Below are 15,202 nucleotides of genomic sequence, written 5' to 3' on the forward strand. Positions count from 1 at the left end.
TTTCTCCAAACGCCTCCATGCTAGCTTGGATTGACCGAGTATGCATATTTTTTAATAAATGGGAGTGAGCAGCTACCATGCTTCACAGGATTGGGCACATTAGATATTTCTCTCTCCCGTCTTTAGCCATTACGGGAGTGTCACAGGTTTCTAATACATTTTAGTTGTTGAAATAGGATTGTTGGCATTCACATTAGAAGTGGGCTGACGCCATTGAGCTTAGGGGGGCAGCCAACTAACTTATGTGTATGGGAAAGTCCTGACACTCTCACCTGATGGTAGATGGTGGGGCAAAGAAGCATTAGACATGTTAATTTCAACATTACCTATCATTTGTTCCCATATGAGATTAGTTGTCGGAGGAATTTATTTCCATTGCCCCATTGAATAGACACAGAGGAACAGCTGTCGGCCAATTGAACAGCTATTGTTGTATTTGTGTGTTTATTCACATCTAAAGATGAGTATCCAGTCCGGTACTCGATGGTAGCCGCTCTTCACTTCTGCTCCAAATATATTTGGCCCAGCTTCCTCAGAGCCTGTGGCACTTGCTAGGCCTTGCAATATCATGACATGTTTCGCACTGTGCCTTCATGTCGTTGTGGAACCTAGTTAACACCAGAGGTCTTCAGAATGCCGGGCAGAGGATTCTCGCATAGATGTGAAGTCCGCCTGTCAAAGAGGACCAGACCAGGGCAGTGCATATCAAATTGCTCATCTCTTCTCACATCTTCTTTTCTACTTTCATAGAATCACAAGGACAGTTCACATTTCCTCTTTCTGTAAATGTTAACTCCGCACCCCTGACAAGAGTGTTGGTATACCTTGTTCTGGAAAGTGGCGAGGTCATAGCGGATAGTGGCACCGTCAAAGTAGAGAAGTGTTTTACAAACAAGGTAAGATGTGTGAACACCTACAGATCCAATCCGCTGATGCGCGAGAGTGCTGGCGCTCAGATCTTCATCATACTCATCGTAGAAAAACAAATCCCTGGTGGCAGGGCAGGACGACGGCTCAGTGACTCAACTGGCTTCTTTATGACTGACTATGACTTGCTACAGGCAGGGACCTAAAATGAGATCAGAATTCAGGAACATAAAGACTACTTAGGCATGGGCTACGGTATATTCACTTAACATGAAAAGGCAGCATGAAAATGCAAAGCCGGACCAGGGCTTAACTCTCTGTTGTCTTACATTCAGGTGAAACTCTCTTTGTCTGCCAATGAAGCTCTTCCAGGATCACAGGTCGATCTCACCCTCTTTGCTCAGCCAAACTCTCTTTGCGCGCTGCGGGCTGTAGACGTCAGTGTGTCACTGCTGAAACCTGAGGCCGAACTGTCAGCAAAAACGGTATGAAAAATTCCTATTTGATATTAATTGAGCTATTATTATACCAATTGCCATTTCAGGCTGTTTTTCACTTTTGGTCTTACTCTTCAGATATATAATCTGCTGCCAATTACTGACCTGTCTGGTTACAATCACGGGGGCCATTACTTAGAAGAAGTGCGGGAGGATCCTTGCTTAAAGTTAGATCCTATCTTTATGAATGGAGTATATTATAGACCATCTGCCCCTAACTGGGACACTGACACCTATACCATCTTACAGGTTAGTATTTACTTACATATATTTGATATTATATATACAATATGGGTCAGAATAGAATGGGCAAAACATAGTGTTAGTTCCTGTGCAGAACCTCGGGGGCGGGGATTAAAACTAGCATTGTCCTATTGGTTGCCTTTGAATCCATATGTCATGTACCACTTCCTCTCCACAGGTCCTCTAGATTATGTAAACCATTATATCCTATGAAAAAAAAATAATTATCGTAAGCCAAAATAGAGGTTCTGGTTAAGCAGAATCATACCATCTATGAAGCTTTTACACACATCAAATCAATCTTGTCTCTTTCTTGCTTGAGTAAATAATTATGTCCTCTATGTCAGTCTTCTTTCCCATATCCTGCTGAATAAATTAATTGTATTTATTTTTTTAGCGTCTGGGCCTGAAAGTCGCCACAAACATGTTGGTCAGAATCCCAGTTATCTGCACGGATGCTGTTTATGATACTGGGGATTTTAATGGTATTTATTTTCTTTTAATATGAATTCTCATGCTGAACAAAAATAATGTGTGCACAAAAAATCCACTGACATGCATGCTTTTCATGGATTTTGATGCAAATGTGCCATTGATTTCATTCTGTGCATTGCCAAGGGTTAAAATTGCTATGTAAATGTGCAGCATACACTGACATGCTACAAAGTTAAAATCTGTGTTGCAGATTTTAGGCAGGAATCACACATGCAGTTTTACATGCAGTTTTTTTGTGCCAAACTCAGGAATTCCTACAAATGGGAGACATATTTGTATTTCCTCTATTATTATTTATTATTATAGCGCCATTTATTCCATGGCGCTTTACATGTGAGGGGGGTATACATAACAAAAGCAAGTACAGTAATCTTAAACAATACAAGTCACGACTGGTACAGGATGAGAGAGGACCCTGCCCCCGAGGGCTCACAGTCTACCAGGGATGGGTGAGGATACAGTATGAGCAAATGAGATTTGCACTGCTCTTGTCTGACGTCCAGTTCTGCCCTCCATGGTATCTGGGCCAGGGCAGTATTCAATTTTGACTTCCTTGGCCTGGTATCTTGGTGGCGTTTACCACGCCCTATGAATTCATGACGTCTCGTGAAGCCTAGGCACAATTCTTAATAAATGTCAGAGATCTCAGGAGGCCGGGCAGAGGATGCCGGCTACAGATCTATAGACTGCTCTGGCCCGGCTGCCATGGTGGACAGGGATGCATGCCATACAGGGGCATCTTGCATCTTATTGCTCATACTTTTCTTTCTTTTTGGAAACATTCTTGGTTTGGGCTCAACAGATATCTGCTACTAACAATGCTTGATTGATTCTAGGCTTAGACTATGTGCACAAAGAGTTTTTTTGATTCTTCCAAATTTTCAAAATTCCAAAACAAACTGGGAGTTTTCTGACAGTTTCTGCTCCAAAAACTCAGAGATTATATAAGGGGTAGTTTGGGGAAAAAAGGTTTCAAATTATATGGACATTGGAAATTGTTGCCAGACCAATGTCATTCTGTTTCAATCAGAAGGTAGCAAAAGCAGCGTTATAAACATTTCTGCTTCATATTTATCTTTATTTTGTTTTAAGTATTCAAAATCTAGTTCTTAGAAAAGCAGCATTTTTTTCTCTAATGTCTATATACGGGGCCAAGATATCACATAGAGTCAAAAGAAAAAATGTTAACCTTTCTCATATAAATAATTAGAAAAATTAAAATATTTCCTCGCTAATTTAGTTATAAAAGCTCTGCTCCTTTAATAGAAGGAGATTGAAGTCAGCTCACTATTTAACAGCTACATGTGATGGTTACTGTACAGTATATAGTAAGTGACTCATATTGACCCTTTATAAACTGCTGTGTCCTCCTATTAGGAGCTTAACCGCTTATAAACAGCCATGTTCTCTTCATTTAGCTGTTCTGCAGCAAACACAGGACATCTTAATACATGTATGAGTAATAACAATAATTAGTCTTATTGTGCATTTAGATGGCCGTATAATATGTATGATGTTTACATTGCAATGCTCAGACTGGCTGTCGGCTCCCCTGACGCAAGCAAAACAACCTGTATTTTTATGCAGCTGTCACGCTCAGGTCAGGAGAAATAGATGACAGCCAGTCCATGTGTTGCGATGTGATCGTTGTCCTTGTTATACAGCAAATACTTCCAATTAGAGATATATACGCCTATACTATATATATTATATATATATATATATATATATATATACAGTATATATATATATATATATCCACCACATCAAAACCCTGTCATGGGCAGCCCATTCTCCAGACCTGTAGGAGGATGATGGATAGCCACAAGCCATCAAACGAAGAGCTGCTTAAATTTTTGCGCCAGAAGCAGTGAGAAAGACTGGTGGCAAGCATGCCAAGACGCATGAAAGCTGGGATTAAAAATCACGGTTATTCCACAAAATATTGATTTCAGAACTCTTCCTGAGTTAAAACATTAGTATTGTTGTTTCTAAATGATTATGAACTTGTTTTTTTTGCATTATTTGAGGTCTGAAAGCACTGAGGTTTTTTTTTAAATTTTGACCATTTTTCTTTGTCAGAAAAAAAATACAAAATTTATTGCTTGGAAATTCGGAGACATGTTGTCAGAAGTTTATAGACTAAAAGAACAATTTACATTTTACTCAAAAATATACCTATAAAGAGAAAAATCAGACAAACTGAACATTTGAAAGTGGTCTCTTAATTTTTGCCAGAGCTGTATGTACAGTATATATATATATATATATATATATATATATATATATATAGTTCTTCTGATTCCCTATGCTGCTTACCCATGTGCAGTGTATTGCATCAGCTTGGAAATCCAAGGTTACAGCCACTCACATACTGACAATTAGTTGTTAGTGGTTGTAAGTTACCACCAGGGCTGTGGAGTCAGACTTCAACTCCAACTCCGACTCCTCAATTTCCATGAAACCGACTCTAACTCCGACTCCACCAAAATGGGCTCTGACTCCGACTTCACGACTCCGACTCCACAGCCCTGGTAACCACGGATATATAAGCTACTGCAATGCCCTGCATATGGGGTAAGTGACATAGCTAATCAGAAGAACTATACTATATTATATAGTATATAATATAATGTAGAGACAGAGAACATGATTCCAGTCATGTGTCACTTACTAATAAATAATAATCTTTTTATTTATATAGCACTAACATATTCCACAGCGCTTTAGGGTATGTGCACACGTTGCGGATTACCCTGCGGATTTGGCTAAATCTGCATGTCAAATGACCTGCGTTTTTATACCTGCGGATTCCTATAAAGGAGCAGGTCTGAAAATGCTGCGGATCCGCACAAAGAATTGACATGCTGCGGATTTAAATCCGCAGCATGTGCACAGAGTTTTTGGATTTACATAGAGTTTAATGCGCAGGGCCAAATCTGCAACGTGTGCACACACCCTTACAGTTCTGCACACATTATCATCGCTGTCCCCAATGGGGCTCACAATCTAAATTTCCTATCCTTATGTCTTTGGAGTGTGGGAGGAAACCGGAGGAAACACACGCAAACACGGGGAGAACATGCACACTCCTTGTAGATGTTGTCCTTGGTGGGATTTGAACCCAGGACCCCAGCGCTGCAATGCTAACTACTGAGCCACCGCATGCCCAAGGCTAACTAGACTTCTAGCTATATTTGTGATAAAATCATAGTTTTATCAGCCAGAAAGTTTCAAAAGAAGACTAGTAAACTGCTGGAATCAGGGTTTTTGCCCTTTCCTCATGCTGATCTCAGATGGGGTAGCAAGAACCTAGTGACTGATCCCCATTGTTAACTCCTTTTTTCTACTTGTGAGTCAAAAGCCCCTCTTTAGGACAAGAACACTTCCAGCTACTTACAACTTTGCATCCAGCTTTCTAGCTTAGGCCTCTTTCACACTTCCGTTTTTGACAATCAGTCAAGATCCGCCGATTTGGAAAAAAAGACAGATCCGCCATTTTTCTTTGCGGATCCGTTTTTTTCCCCATTGACTTTCATTATTGGCGGATCTTGACGGATTGCCGTCCGTTGCATCCGTTTTTGTGCGGATCCGCCAAAATGTTGCTGTCCGTCAACATCCTCAAAGATTTCCAAACGGAGCTTGCAACGTTTTTTGGCCGGCGGATCCTCCAGACACTGATTTAACCCGAAATTCTGTCTGGGTGCCGGACAAAAAAAAAATTCTCTCTCTCTCTCTCCCTTTCCCTTTCCCGGCTGCGATTCCTTTAACATTGTTCATTTGGCGGATCCGTCAAAAAAACGGGCGGGTACCATCCGTTGTCATCAGTACTAAAACGGATCCGCTATCCGTCCTTTTGGCGGATTTTAACTGACACAAAAAAATGAAGTGTGAAAGAGGCCTTAAGGTGCAGACACACGGCCATAATTCTCGCACGAGGATCGCATTGCAATCCTCGGACTAACTGTCGGCTCTCCAGACCTGAGCGTGACGGCTGCATAGGAATACATCACGCTGTCATGCTCAGATCAGGAGAAGGGCCGGGCCAGTCCGTGCACTGAGATGCGTTCCTCGCAAGAGAAATACAGTCGTCTATCTGTGCCCTTAATCTGATTTCTGGGATATGTTAGTTTTTTAGCTATATTAATTAGGTTATATAGAGATATGATGCAGATTTAGTGACTTAATTGACCTTTGACATCAATCATTCTGTACTCAGGATTTCCGGAGGTTGCTTACATGCATCGAGGAGTAAGTGTACCAATGGCCCATTCCACCGTGTCGCAAGCATCATTTGATGATGTTATAGAAACTGTGAGGAAGATGTTCCCTGAAACCTGGTTGTGGGACTTGATTGAGATCGAGTAAGTATTTAGCGTACATGTGTAGCCTTACTTGTATCAGGCTCACAGGATGCAGTGACGAGACACGAGACTGAATCTGGGGTGAAATAAACTTTTATAAGTTTTAAAGCCGCAAGGGCTAAAACTGCTTAAATCAGACAAAAGGGAAAACACTTATTTGTCCTCGCAGGGACTCGTAAATCAACATTAAAAAAACAAAAAGGGTCCTTATTTTCTCTATAATACACTTAGCCTTCCGGGTGTCGCTCGAGTTCACGACCACTCAGGGGTTGCAGATGTGGCTGCCTTGTAATCCACGACTTCCCGGAAGGACTTGTGCTTGTCCAGCCCCGAAGAGACCAGAACGATGGGGCGCAGCAGGCCCTTAAGAAACTGGACGGTGGGGCGCAACGGGCCCTGTAGTAACCGGAACGATGGGGCGCAACAGGCCCTGAAGAAACTGGACGGTGGGGCGCAACGGGCCCTGAAGAAATGGGGTCGGTGGGGCACAACGGGCCCTGAAGAAGCTGGCACGGTGGGGCACAACAGGCCCTGAAGAAATGGGGTCGGTGGGGCACAACGGGCCCTGAAGAAGCTGGCACGGTGGGGCACAACAGGCCCTGAAGAAATGGGGTCGGTGGGGCACAACGGGCCCTGAAGAGACTGTTCAGGGGGTCAATCTCCCAGGCGTCCGTTTAGAGGCGCTCGTTCCCCAGCCAGGTCATGACGCAGTTTAAAAAAAAAAGACATAAACGTTAACAAATTCTGCTCAGTGTCCCCTCAGTAACCGGGACGGGGCTCTGCGGCCGCCTATAGCGAGGTGACGTCCCCTGAGGTCGGTGATGACGGGGCCGCAGCTGTGGGAGAAGACAGGGGGGCAGTGTCCTGGCCACTGTACCGGATTGCTGTGCCGTCGCAGCGGTCGCCTGAGATCCCGGTCCTGTCACACCACGGAGGAAATCAGCGGCCGTCACTTTATCTGAATTTTTGCGGAGGGAAACTTCCGGGGAGAGTCTCTTACGCGTCAACCTTCGGTCAGTCTCAAATTTCCCTTTTTCAGTCTCCTGCCTGTCTCTTTTCCACACCGTCAGTTGCCACAGTCCTCTCTCTGCCGCACGGCTCTCTCCTTCCTGTCAGGCTCTCCTTCAACTGCCACCTCAGCGCGTCCCCTGCTCCTTTTACCCTCGCCCCGCCCCCTGTTGCCCTGACAACTTCAGTCGCATGTCTCCCTTTGTAATCCCCCTGATGTGGTTTCTTCAACAACCCTGATGGCGGTCCCCCTGGTTCCAGCCCAATCACTGTATGGGGGTCCTCCTCCCCACATTCCCCCACCCTGTAAGCTCGCCAGTCCTCGGGCGAGGGTGTTAGTCTATTGAGATTGGTCTGTAAAGGTGTCAATATTTGTTGCCATACGAACTGGTCTTGTTCATACCGTTCGGGGGGTTTGCCAGCTGTTGTCCGCTCGGAGCGTCTAAGTTCGACTGGGGTGGAATCTTCTGGGGTGGTGGACGTCGGTGAGCTGCAAGATGCCGGTGGGTTAATTGTGTCAACTGGCTCATTATTGGGTGGAGGGCCCTTGGGAACTGGAGGGAAATCCTCGTCGTCTGAGTCCCAGCATATGGACTCCGGTTCGGATGCCTTCGGGACGGGTTCCAGTTGCTTCGGGTCGGAAGAAATACACAGGCGTAACATATTACGATGCACAATGCGAGTGGGCAGTGTTTCATCCTGCTCGGGCTGTATTTCGTACACAGGTCCTTCTGAATGGATACGGCGTAGTACCCGATAAGGACTCTCTTCCCAACGTGACTCCAGTTTATTCTGGGGACGTTGATCTAGTACAAGCACACGGTCCCCGCTTTGGAGATGGGGAGGGGAGGTTGTATTCTTCCCGGGGTGTTCCCAGTCTTGAAGTTTGGTATGTACAATTCGGTGAAGAGTTTGCAACCTGTGGCGATGATTTCGGACCCAAGACGACACTCCGGTCCAGGGCCGAGGCTCTTCGGGGTCCAACTCTACCTCCGTGATCCCTTTACCCTCTCGTCCGAACAGCAGGAAATAAGGAGTATAGCCCGTTACTCGATGTACCCGATTATTATAAACCCACACTAATTCAGAAACATATTCAGGCCAACGAGCTTTCTTGTCACTCTCACAAGCCCCATTCCCTTGCGGGTGATATGGTGTGGTCCGGGATTTATCAATCCCATAAAGATGATGTAGTTCCTCCATAACTTTCCCCAAAAAACATGCTCCCTGGTCGGAATGTATGCGTTGAGGACAGCCGTACACTTGTATAAAATTTCTGCAAATTGCGGAGGCGGCTGACTCCGCGGTCTGGTCTCGAGTAGGGGTGACCACAGCGAATTTAGTGGAATGATCCACCATGACGAGGCAGTGTTCGTATCCCTGGAATGCGGGACCAATGTGCAGATAATCCACCGTCAGGAGCTCCAAGGGTTCTGAAGTCACAATCGTCTGTGTTGCGGCCCTCTGAGCAGGCGGTTTGGCCAATTCACATAAGCGGCAAGTACGGCAAACTTCGTCCACAACAGCCGACAAGCGTGGGTGATAAACTTTCTGTTGTAACCATTGCAAAGTCTTTTTGACTCCAAAGTGGGCCCCTTTTTCGTGAGCCTCTCGAGCCAGTTCGTGTAGTTGAGCTCCGGGCGTAACCACCTGCCAAACAGTCGTTGAGGTTGTTTGCGAAGTGATCTTACGGTACAGTAATCCCCTTCGGATAATCAGTCTCTCCCATTGTCGCAGCATCAGCGACAGGTCTTGGGTCAAAGCTTGTCGTTGAGTATCAGTGGGTAATTGACCAGCGGCGACCCATGTCCGGAGAAGTCCAACTTCTTCATCTTCTTGCTGCTGTTGTATCCACTTATTACGAGATTGTTCCAGGATGCCCCTGTGGGCCTCTGGGGAAGATACTTTTGCATCAACATTGGTGAGCACGGCAGCGGTAAGAGCGAACGGTATTTCCTCTCCTTCTAATTCTTCGTCTCGATTCTGTCCAGGAGTTGTATGTCGAATCCTAGAGAGAGCATTTGCATGAACATTCTCGGCCCCTCTTTTGTAAATAATCTTGTAATTGTACTTCGCCATTCGGGCCACCCATCGCTGCTCCAAAGCCCCCAACTTGGCGTTTTCCAAATGAGCCAGTGGGTTATTGTCAGTTCGCACTACCACCTCGGAGCCCGCTAGGTACTCTGCGAATCTCTCCGTCATAGCCCACACCACTGCGAGGAGCTCAAGCTTAAAAGAGCTGTAATTGTCAGGGTTACGCTCGGAGTCATGGAGTGAACGGCTTCCATATGCGATCACCCTTTCCCGGCCATCCTGAACTTGTGACAACACAGCTCCTAGCCCGTGAAGACTCCCGTCAGTGTGCAGGATGAACGGCTGAGAAAAATCCGCATAAGCCAACACTGGGGCATCTGAGAGTGCAGCCTTGAGATCTCGGAAGGCCTCTTCCTGAGGGTGTTGCCACTGGATTTTTCGCCCATTGGCCCCAGCGGGAGCCCCCTTCAGCAGGTCATGCAGGGCTCGAGCTCGACATGCAAAATTCTTTACGAAACGACGGTAATATCCAGCTAACCCCAGAAAAGCCCGCACGTCTTTCACCGTCTCGGGGGTAGGCTATTCCTGGATAGCAGCAATCTTCTCCCGGGATGGCCTCACACCTTCTGCCGAAACGACATGACCCAGATACTCAATCTGGGAGCGAAATAGGTGACATTTCTGAGGCTTCACCTTCAACCCGTACTTTTGCAGCCGGCTGAGTACCTGTCCCAACCGCTTCAGGTGGTCCTCGAAGGAGGCGGCATAGATGATAATGTCGTCCAGGTAGATCAACGTGGCCTCAAAATTGAGATCCCCTAGACATCGCTCCATCAATCGCTGAAATGTCCCGGGGGCGTTGGCCAGCCCGAATGGCATTCGATTAAACTCAAACAGTCCCATGGGCACTATGAACGCCGTCTTAGCTCTGTCCTCTTCTGACATAGGCACCTGCCAGTACCCACTGGCCAAGTCCAGGGTCGAAAAATATGTTGCTTTACCCAATGCAGACAGAGATTCTTCTATGCGGGGCAGTGGGTATGAGTCTTTAATAGTGCAAGCATTCAATTTACGATAATCCACACAGAATCGTAGTGTACCATCTTTCTTCCGGACCAACAGGATGGGGGCCGCCCAAGGGCTTTGACTTTCCCGTATCACCCCTTTTTGTAGCATCTGAGCCAGCAAAGTTTTCACCTCCTGATAGAGTTGTGGCGGGATCTGTCGATATCGTTCTCGGATAGGGGCCGCTCCTGCTGTGGGGATCTCATGAGTGATGGCGGTGGTACACCCAAAGTCGTCCTCATGACTAGCAAATACTTCATGGTACTGTCCCAGCAATGCTTTTACTTGTGAAAGTTGGGCCGCAGTTAGTCCAGAAAGCTCGGCCCGCATCTGCTCCAAAATATTTCGGCCCTTCTCTTGTGTCGAGACTTCGTGGGCCTGTAGGGTTCGTATTGTTACCTCCCCAGGATCCTCGGGGTGTACTCGTAATTGAACCGCAGCAGCGGGCAGCACTTCTTCTAGAGGCTTTACTAGTTTGGCCAGTACAGTCCGTGCTTTCAGAATGATATCTCGGTCTTCAAGGTTAACGCAGCGGACCAGGGCGGTTCCTTTTCGCACCGTAGCGAGGGAACGGGCCACCAGTATGCCAGGAGGTAAGTGCTCTGAGTGACACGGCTCCACCTGCACCTCTACGCCTTCCAAAGGTATCGGGGCCCGAATTGGCAGGGCCACCACTGTCTGTCCAGGAGGCAGCACAAGCAGGGGTGCCGCTGTCGCGATGACCTTGCCCAGAGCCTCACCCTCCTGGCAGTCCCGATGCACCCGCGCACCTCGCACCAGCTGCTGGAATACCTGTCCCTGAGCTGTGCGAGAACCCCACTGCTTCAGTGTCCTTTGTGTGGGATCATTAAGCAACAGGTTACCAAACTCTTTTAAAATATTCATGCCTAGGGTGACGGGGTGTCGTTGATCAGCTTCTCCTTGAGTCAGCACCACCCCTCTGCGGCCGAGGGGTTTACCGCACAACGTCACCTGCACCCACACTACCCCGGCAACCGGAACCGGCAGTTGGTTGGCGGCTACTAGTCTAATCATGGGCCCCCACTGAGGCCTTGCTGCCTCCGGAAAGTTTTGTTGAAAGTACGCTGCGGGCATAGTGGTTACTTGTGACCCCGTGTCCACCAGACACCAGACGGCCCGGCCCTCTACTTCTGCCCAAACTTCAGGACACTTTGCTACCAAATCTTCGGGACTTCCACCACCCCTAATTGTGGTTTTCGGCTCCGAGCGGCGTCCCCCCAGCCCGGAGCCCTTTAGTTTAATGGCCGCCGGGGTGGGTATCTCCCACGCCGCGGACACTCTCGGGCGAAGTGGCCTGGTTCTCCACACTCATAACACCGGGCCGGTAGAGATTGACCACCTTGCGGAGAGCGTGACCCCCAGGGACCGGGATTAGCACTGGGTCGTCCAGTCTCCGGTTCGGTTCTTCTCTTTACTTCAGCCAACTCGCTCTTTATATTTTTCAATTCACGCTTCATCTCCTCCACCCATTGAGGTTCCTCAACTGTGTTCGAGGAGGCCTCCACACCTCGGACCTTCCCCACGGGGACCGCCATCCCCTGCTCTTGCTCCTGAACCCGTGCCTGACTTCCCACTTCTGAAAAGTCGATTTGGGGATTCATTCTGATCCGTTCCCTTAAAGCCTGCTTTATCAGTGGATCTCGCAGTCCAGTCACCAGTAGGTCACGTAGGGTTATGTCAACAGGTCCTACCCCTACCCCATCTTTTCTTTCAATAGCCGTATGCAACTCTTGGAGTACATTCATATACTGAGTAATCCTCTCCCCCTCTGCCTGCATCCGGCTAAACAGTCGGGTCCTTAACTCTCCCACATTAGTGGGATCCCCGTGGGTCTGTTCCACTATCTGCAACACCTTTTCAAAAGTGTTGCGGTGCCCCGGAGGTTTCAACATCACTGACCTCCGCACCTCCCCGTCTAGGGCCATGAGTGCCACTTCAGCTTCCAGGTCAGGGGTCATTGGGTGCATCCGAAAAAGCCCCCTCATCCGCTCTGTCCAGCTCCATAGCATAGTATTTGAGCCAGAGAATCTAGGCAGGTTGTTCAACATGGCCCCCAATGAAATGCTGGTACGGGGACCCTCATTATTTACAGAGCTTACAGCTCCCCCATGTTCGGGGCCACCACTGTCCGCGCTCGGAGACTGCATCCTGCCGACTACGCCAAGTGTAGGGTTCGAGCAGGCTCACAGGATGCAGTGACGAGACACGAGACTGAATCTGGGGTGAAATAAACTTTTATAAGTTTTAAAGCCGCAAGGGCTAAAACTGCTTAAATCAGACAAAAGGGAAAACACTTATTTGTCCTCGCAGGGACTCGTAAAACAACATTAAAAAAACAAAAAGGGTCCTTATTTTCTCTATAATACACTTAGCCTTCCGGGCGTCGCTCGAGTTCACGACCACTCAGGGGTTGCAGATGTGGCTGCCTTGTAATCCACGACTTCCCGGAAGGACTTGTGCTTGTCCAGCCCCGAAGAGACCAGAACGATGGGGCGCAGCAGGCCCTTAAGAAACTGGACGGTGGGGCGCAACGGGCCCTGTAGTAACCGGAACGATGGGGCACAACAGGCCCTGAAGAAACCGGAACGATGGGGCGCAACAGGCCCTGAAGAAACTGGACGGTGGGGCGCAACGGGCCCTGAAGAAATGGGGTCGGTGGGGCACAACGGGCCCTGAAGAAGCTGGCACGGTGGGGCACAACAGGCCCTGAAGAAATGGGGTCGGTGGGGCACAACGGGCCCTGAAGAGACTGTTCAGGGGGTCAATCTCCCAGGCGTCCGTTTAGAGGCGCTCGTTCCCCAGCCAGGTCGTGACGCAGTTTCAAAAAAGACATAAACGTTAACAAATTCTGCTCAGTGTCCCCTCAGTAACCGGGACGGGCTCTGCGGCCGCCTATAGCGAGGTGACGTCCCCTGAGGTCGGTGATGACGGGGCCGCAGCTGTGGGAGAAGACAGGGGGGCAGTGTCCTGGCCACTGTACCGGATTGCTGTGCCGTCGCAGCGGTCGCCTGAGATCCCGGTCCTGTCACACCACGGAGGAAATCAGCGGCCGTCACTTTATCTGAATTTTTGCGGAGGGAAACTTCCGGGGAGAGTCTCTTACGCGTCAACCTTCGGTCAGTCTCAAATTTCCCTTTTTCAGTCTCCTGCCTGTCTCTCTTTTCCACACCGTCAGTTGCCACAGTCCTCTCTCTGCCGCACGGCTCTCTCCTTCCTGTCAGGCTCTCCTTCAACTGCCACCTCAGCGCGTCCCCTGCTCCTTTTACCCTCGCCCCGCCCCCTGTTGCCCTGACAACTTCAGTCGCATGTCTCCCTTTGTAATCCCCCTGATGTGGTTTCTTCAACAACCCTGATGGCGGTCCCCCTGGTTCCAGCCCAATCACTGTATGGGGGTCCTCCTCCCCACACATGAAGCCAAAGTGGGATTTCGGATATGGCTGAACTCGCTACCAAAAACATTTTTGAGGCTTGTTGAGAAACAAGTTGCATGAGATTTCCATAGAAGTTTATTGAGACCAAGTTGACTGTCATCTGTTGTGAAAAATCCAACAGAGGTGCATGAAAAAAAAAAGATCCCTAAAGGGACATTCATATATTTATTTTTTACATAAATGCATGTATTTGGGGTTAAAAGTCATTTTTGGGGTAAACATATAAATCCGTAAAGCAATTATTTATTTAATACTTTTTAAAAACACTTAAGAAACCATGTGGAGTATGAGTAGTAAAGTGAGAGAGTGCATCTGGGAGACCTACAGCTGATTTGCACGGATACTAAATAATGTAGATCTGTCCAGAGAAAAATAGATCTATCCAGTACACGTATACAGAATAATACATCTGAATGTCCCACAGCTATTATACACAAGTAGCCCATGGTATAAATCTGTCCTAAAATGTGAAATGGAAGGTGGATCAAATGGACCTATATATCATGTGCATAGGTCGGGAATACTGGATTGTATAAATATCCCATGCCACACCAACATAAACCTGTGAGACCTAGAAAAATAGCTAGACTGGTACTGCCTAGTCAAGGAGGTTTGCACCCTAGATATGGGAGACGTGGCTCCCCCTCTCGACAGTGGCTCTCCCCAATTGTCCATGTTCAGACTTAATACTGTGATTTCGACTCCATTGTATACAGGCAACATAACATTTGTGAACATGGTGGGAGCCCACCATAATATATAATAAAAATTATAACTTATCATTAGATGCATGTACTGTACTTCTTAGATTCGTTGCCTCGACGTGTTTCCTAATCTTCTAGGTTCATCAGGAGGCTTGATGTCAGAAAGATAGTCACAGGCCCATTCTCGTGAACCTGAGCTTGATGTAACTGGGCTTTAAGTACGAGGGGCGATCCAAAAGTAATAATAATCAATAATAAACACAATGAATATAGTAAAAAAAAGATTTAGTTTTCTACATAGTCTCCTAACAAGTCTATACATTTAGTCCATCTCTTTTCTAAACTTAGAATTCCCTTCGAAAAAAATTCTTGATCTTGACCCTCGAAAAACTCCCCAACAGCGGTTATCACGTTGCTATTGTCGTCAAATTTCTTGCCCCGGAGGTGTTCCTTGAGCCGAGGAAAGAGAAAGA

General features: G+C 47.4%; 1 protein-coding gene across 1 annotated transcript in view; it reads left to right on the plus strand.

Moving 5' to 3' along the window:
• Window positions 1–15,202, plus strand: part of A2M (alpha-2-macroglobulin) — an 84,731-nt gene that overhangs the window by 31,531 nt on the left and 37,998 nt on the right. The window contains exons 14-18 of the mRNA XM_073546482.1: window positions 751–896; window positions 1,203–1,352; window positions 1,443–1,613; window positions 2,005–2,092; window positions 6,322–6,466. Coding sequence (XP_073402583.1) covers window positions 751–896; window positions 1,203–1,352; window positions 1,443–1,613; window positions 2,005–2,092; window positions 6,322–6,466 — 700 coding nt within the window. The remainder of the gene's footprint in view (window positions 1–750; window positions 897–1,202; window positions 1,353–1,442; window positions 1,614–2,004; window positions 2,093–6,321; window positions 6,467–15,202) is intronic.

The sequence above is a fragment of the Dendrobates tinctorius genome, unplaced genomic scaffold, assembly GCF_039654945.1.
Source record: "Dendrobates tinctorius isolate UK_male_01 unplaced genomic scaffold, ASM3965494v1 ptg000147l, whole genome shotgun sequence".
Taxonomy (NCBI): domain Eukaryota; kingdom Metazoa; phylum Chordata; class Amphibia; order Anura; family Dendrobatidae; genus Dendrobates; species Dendrobates tinctorius.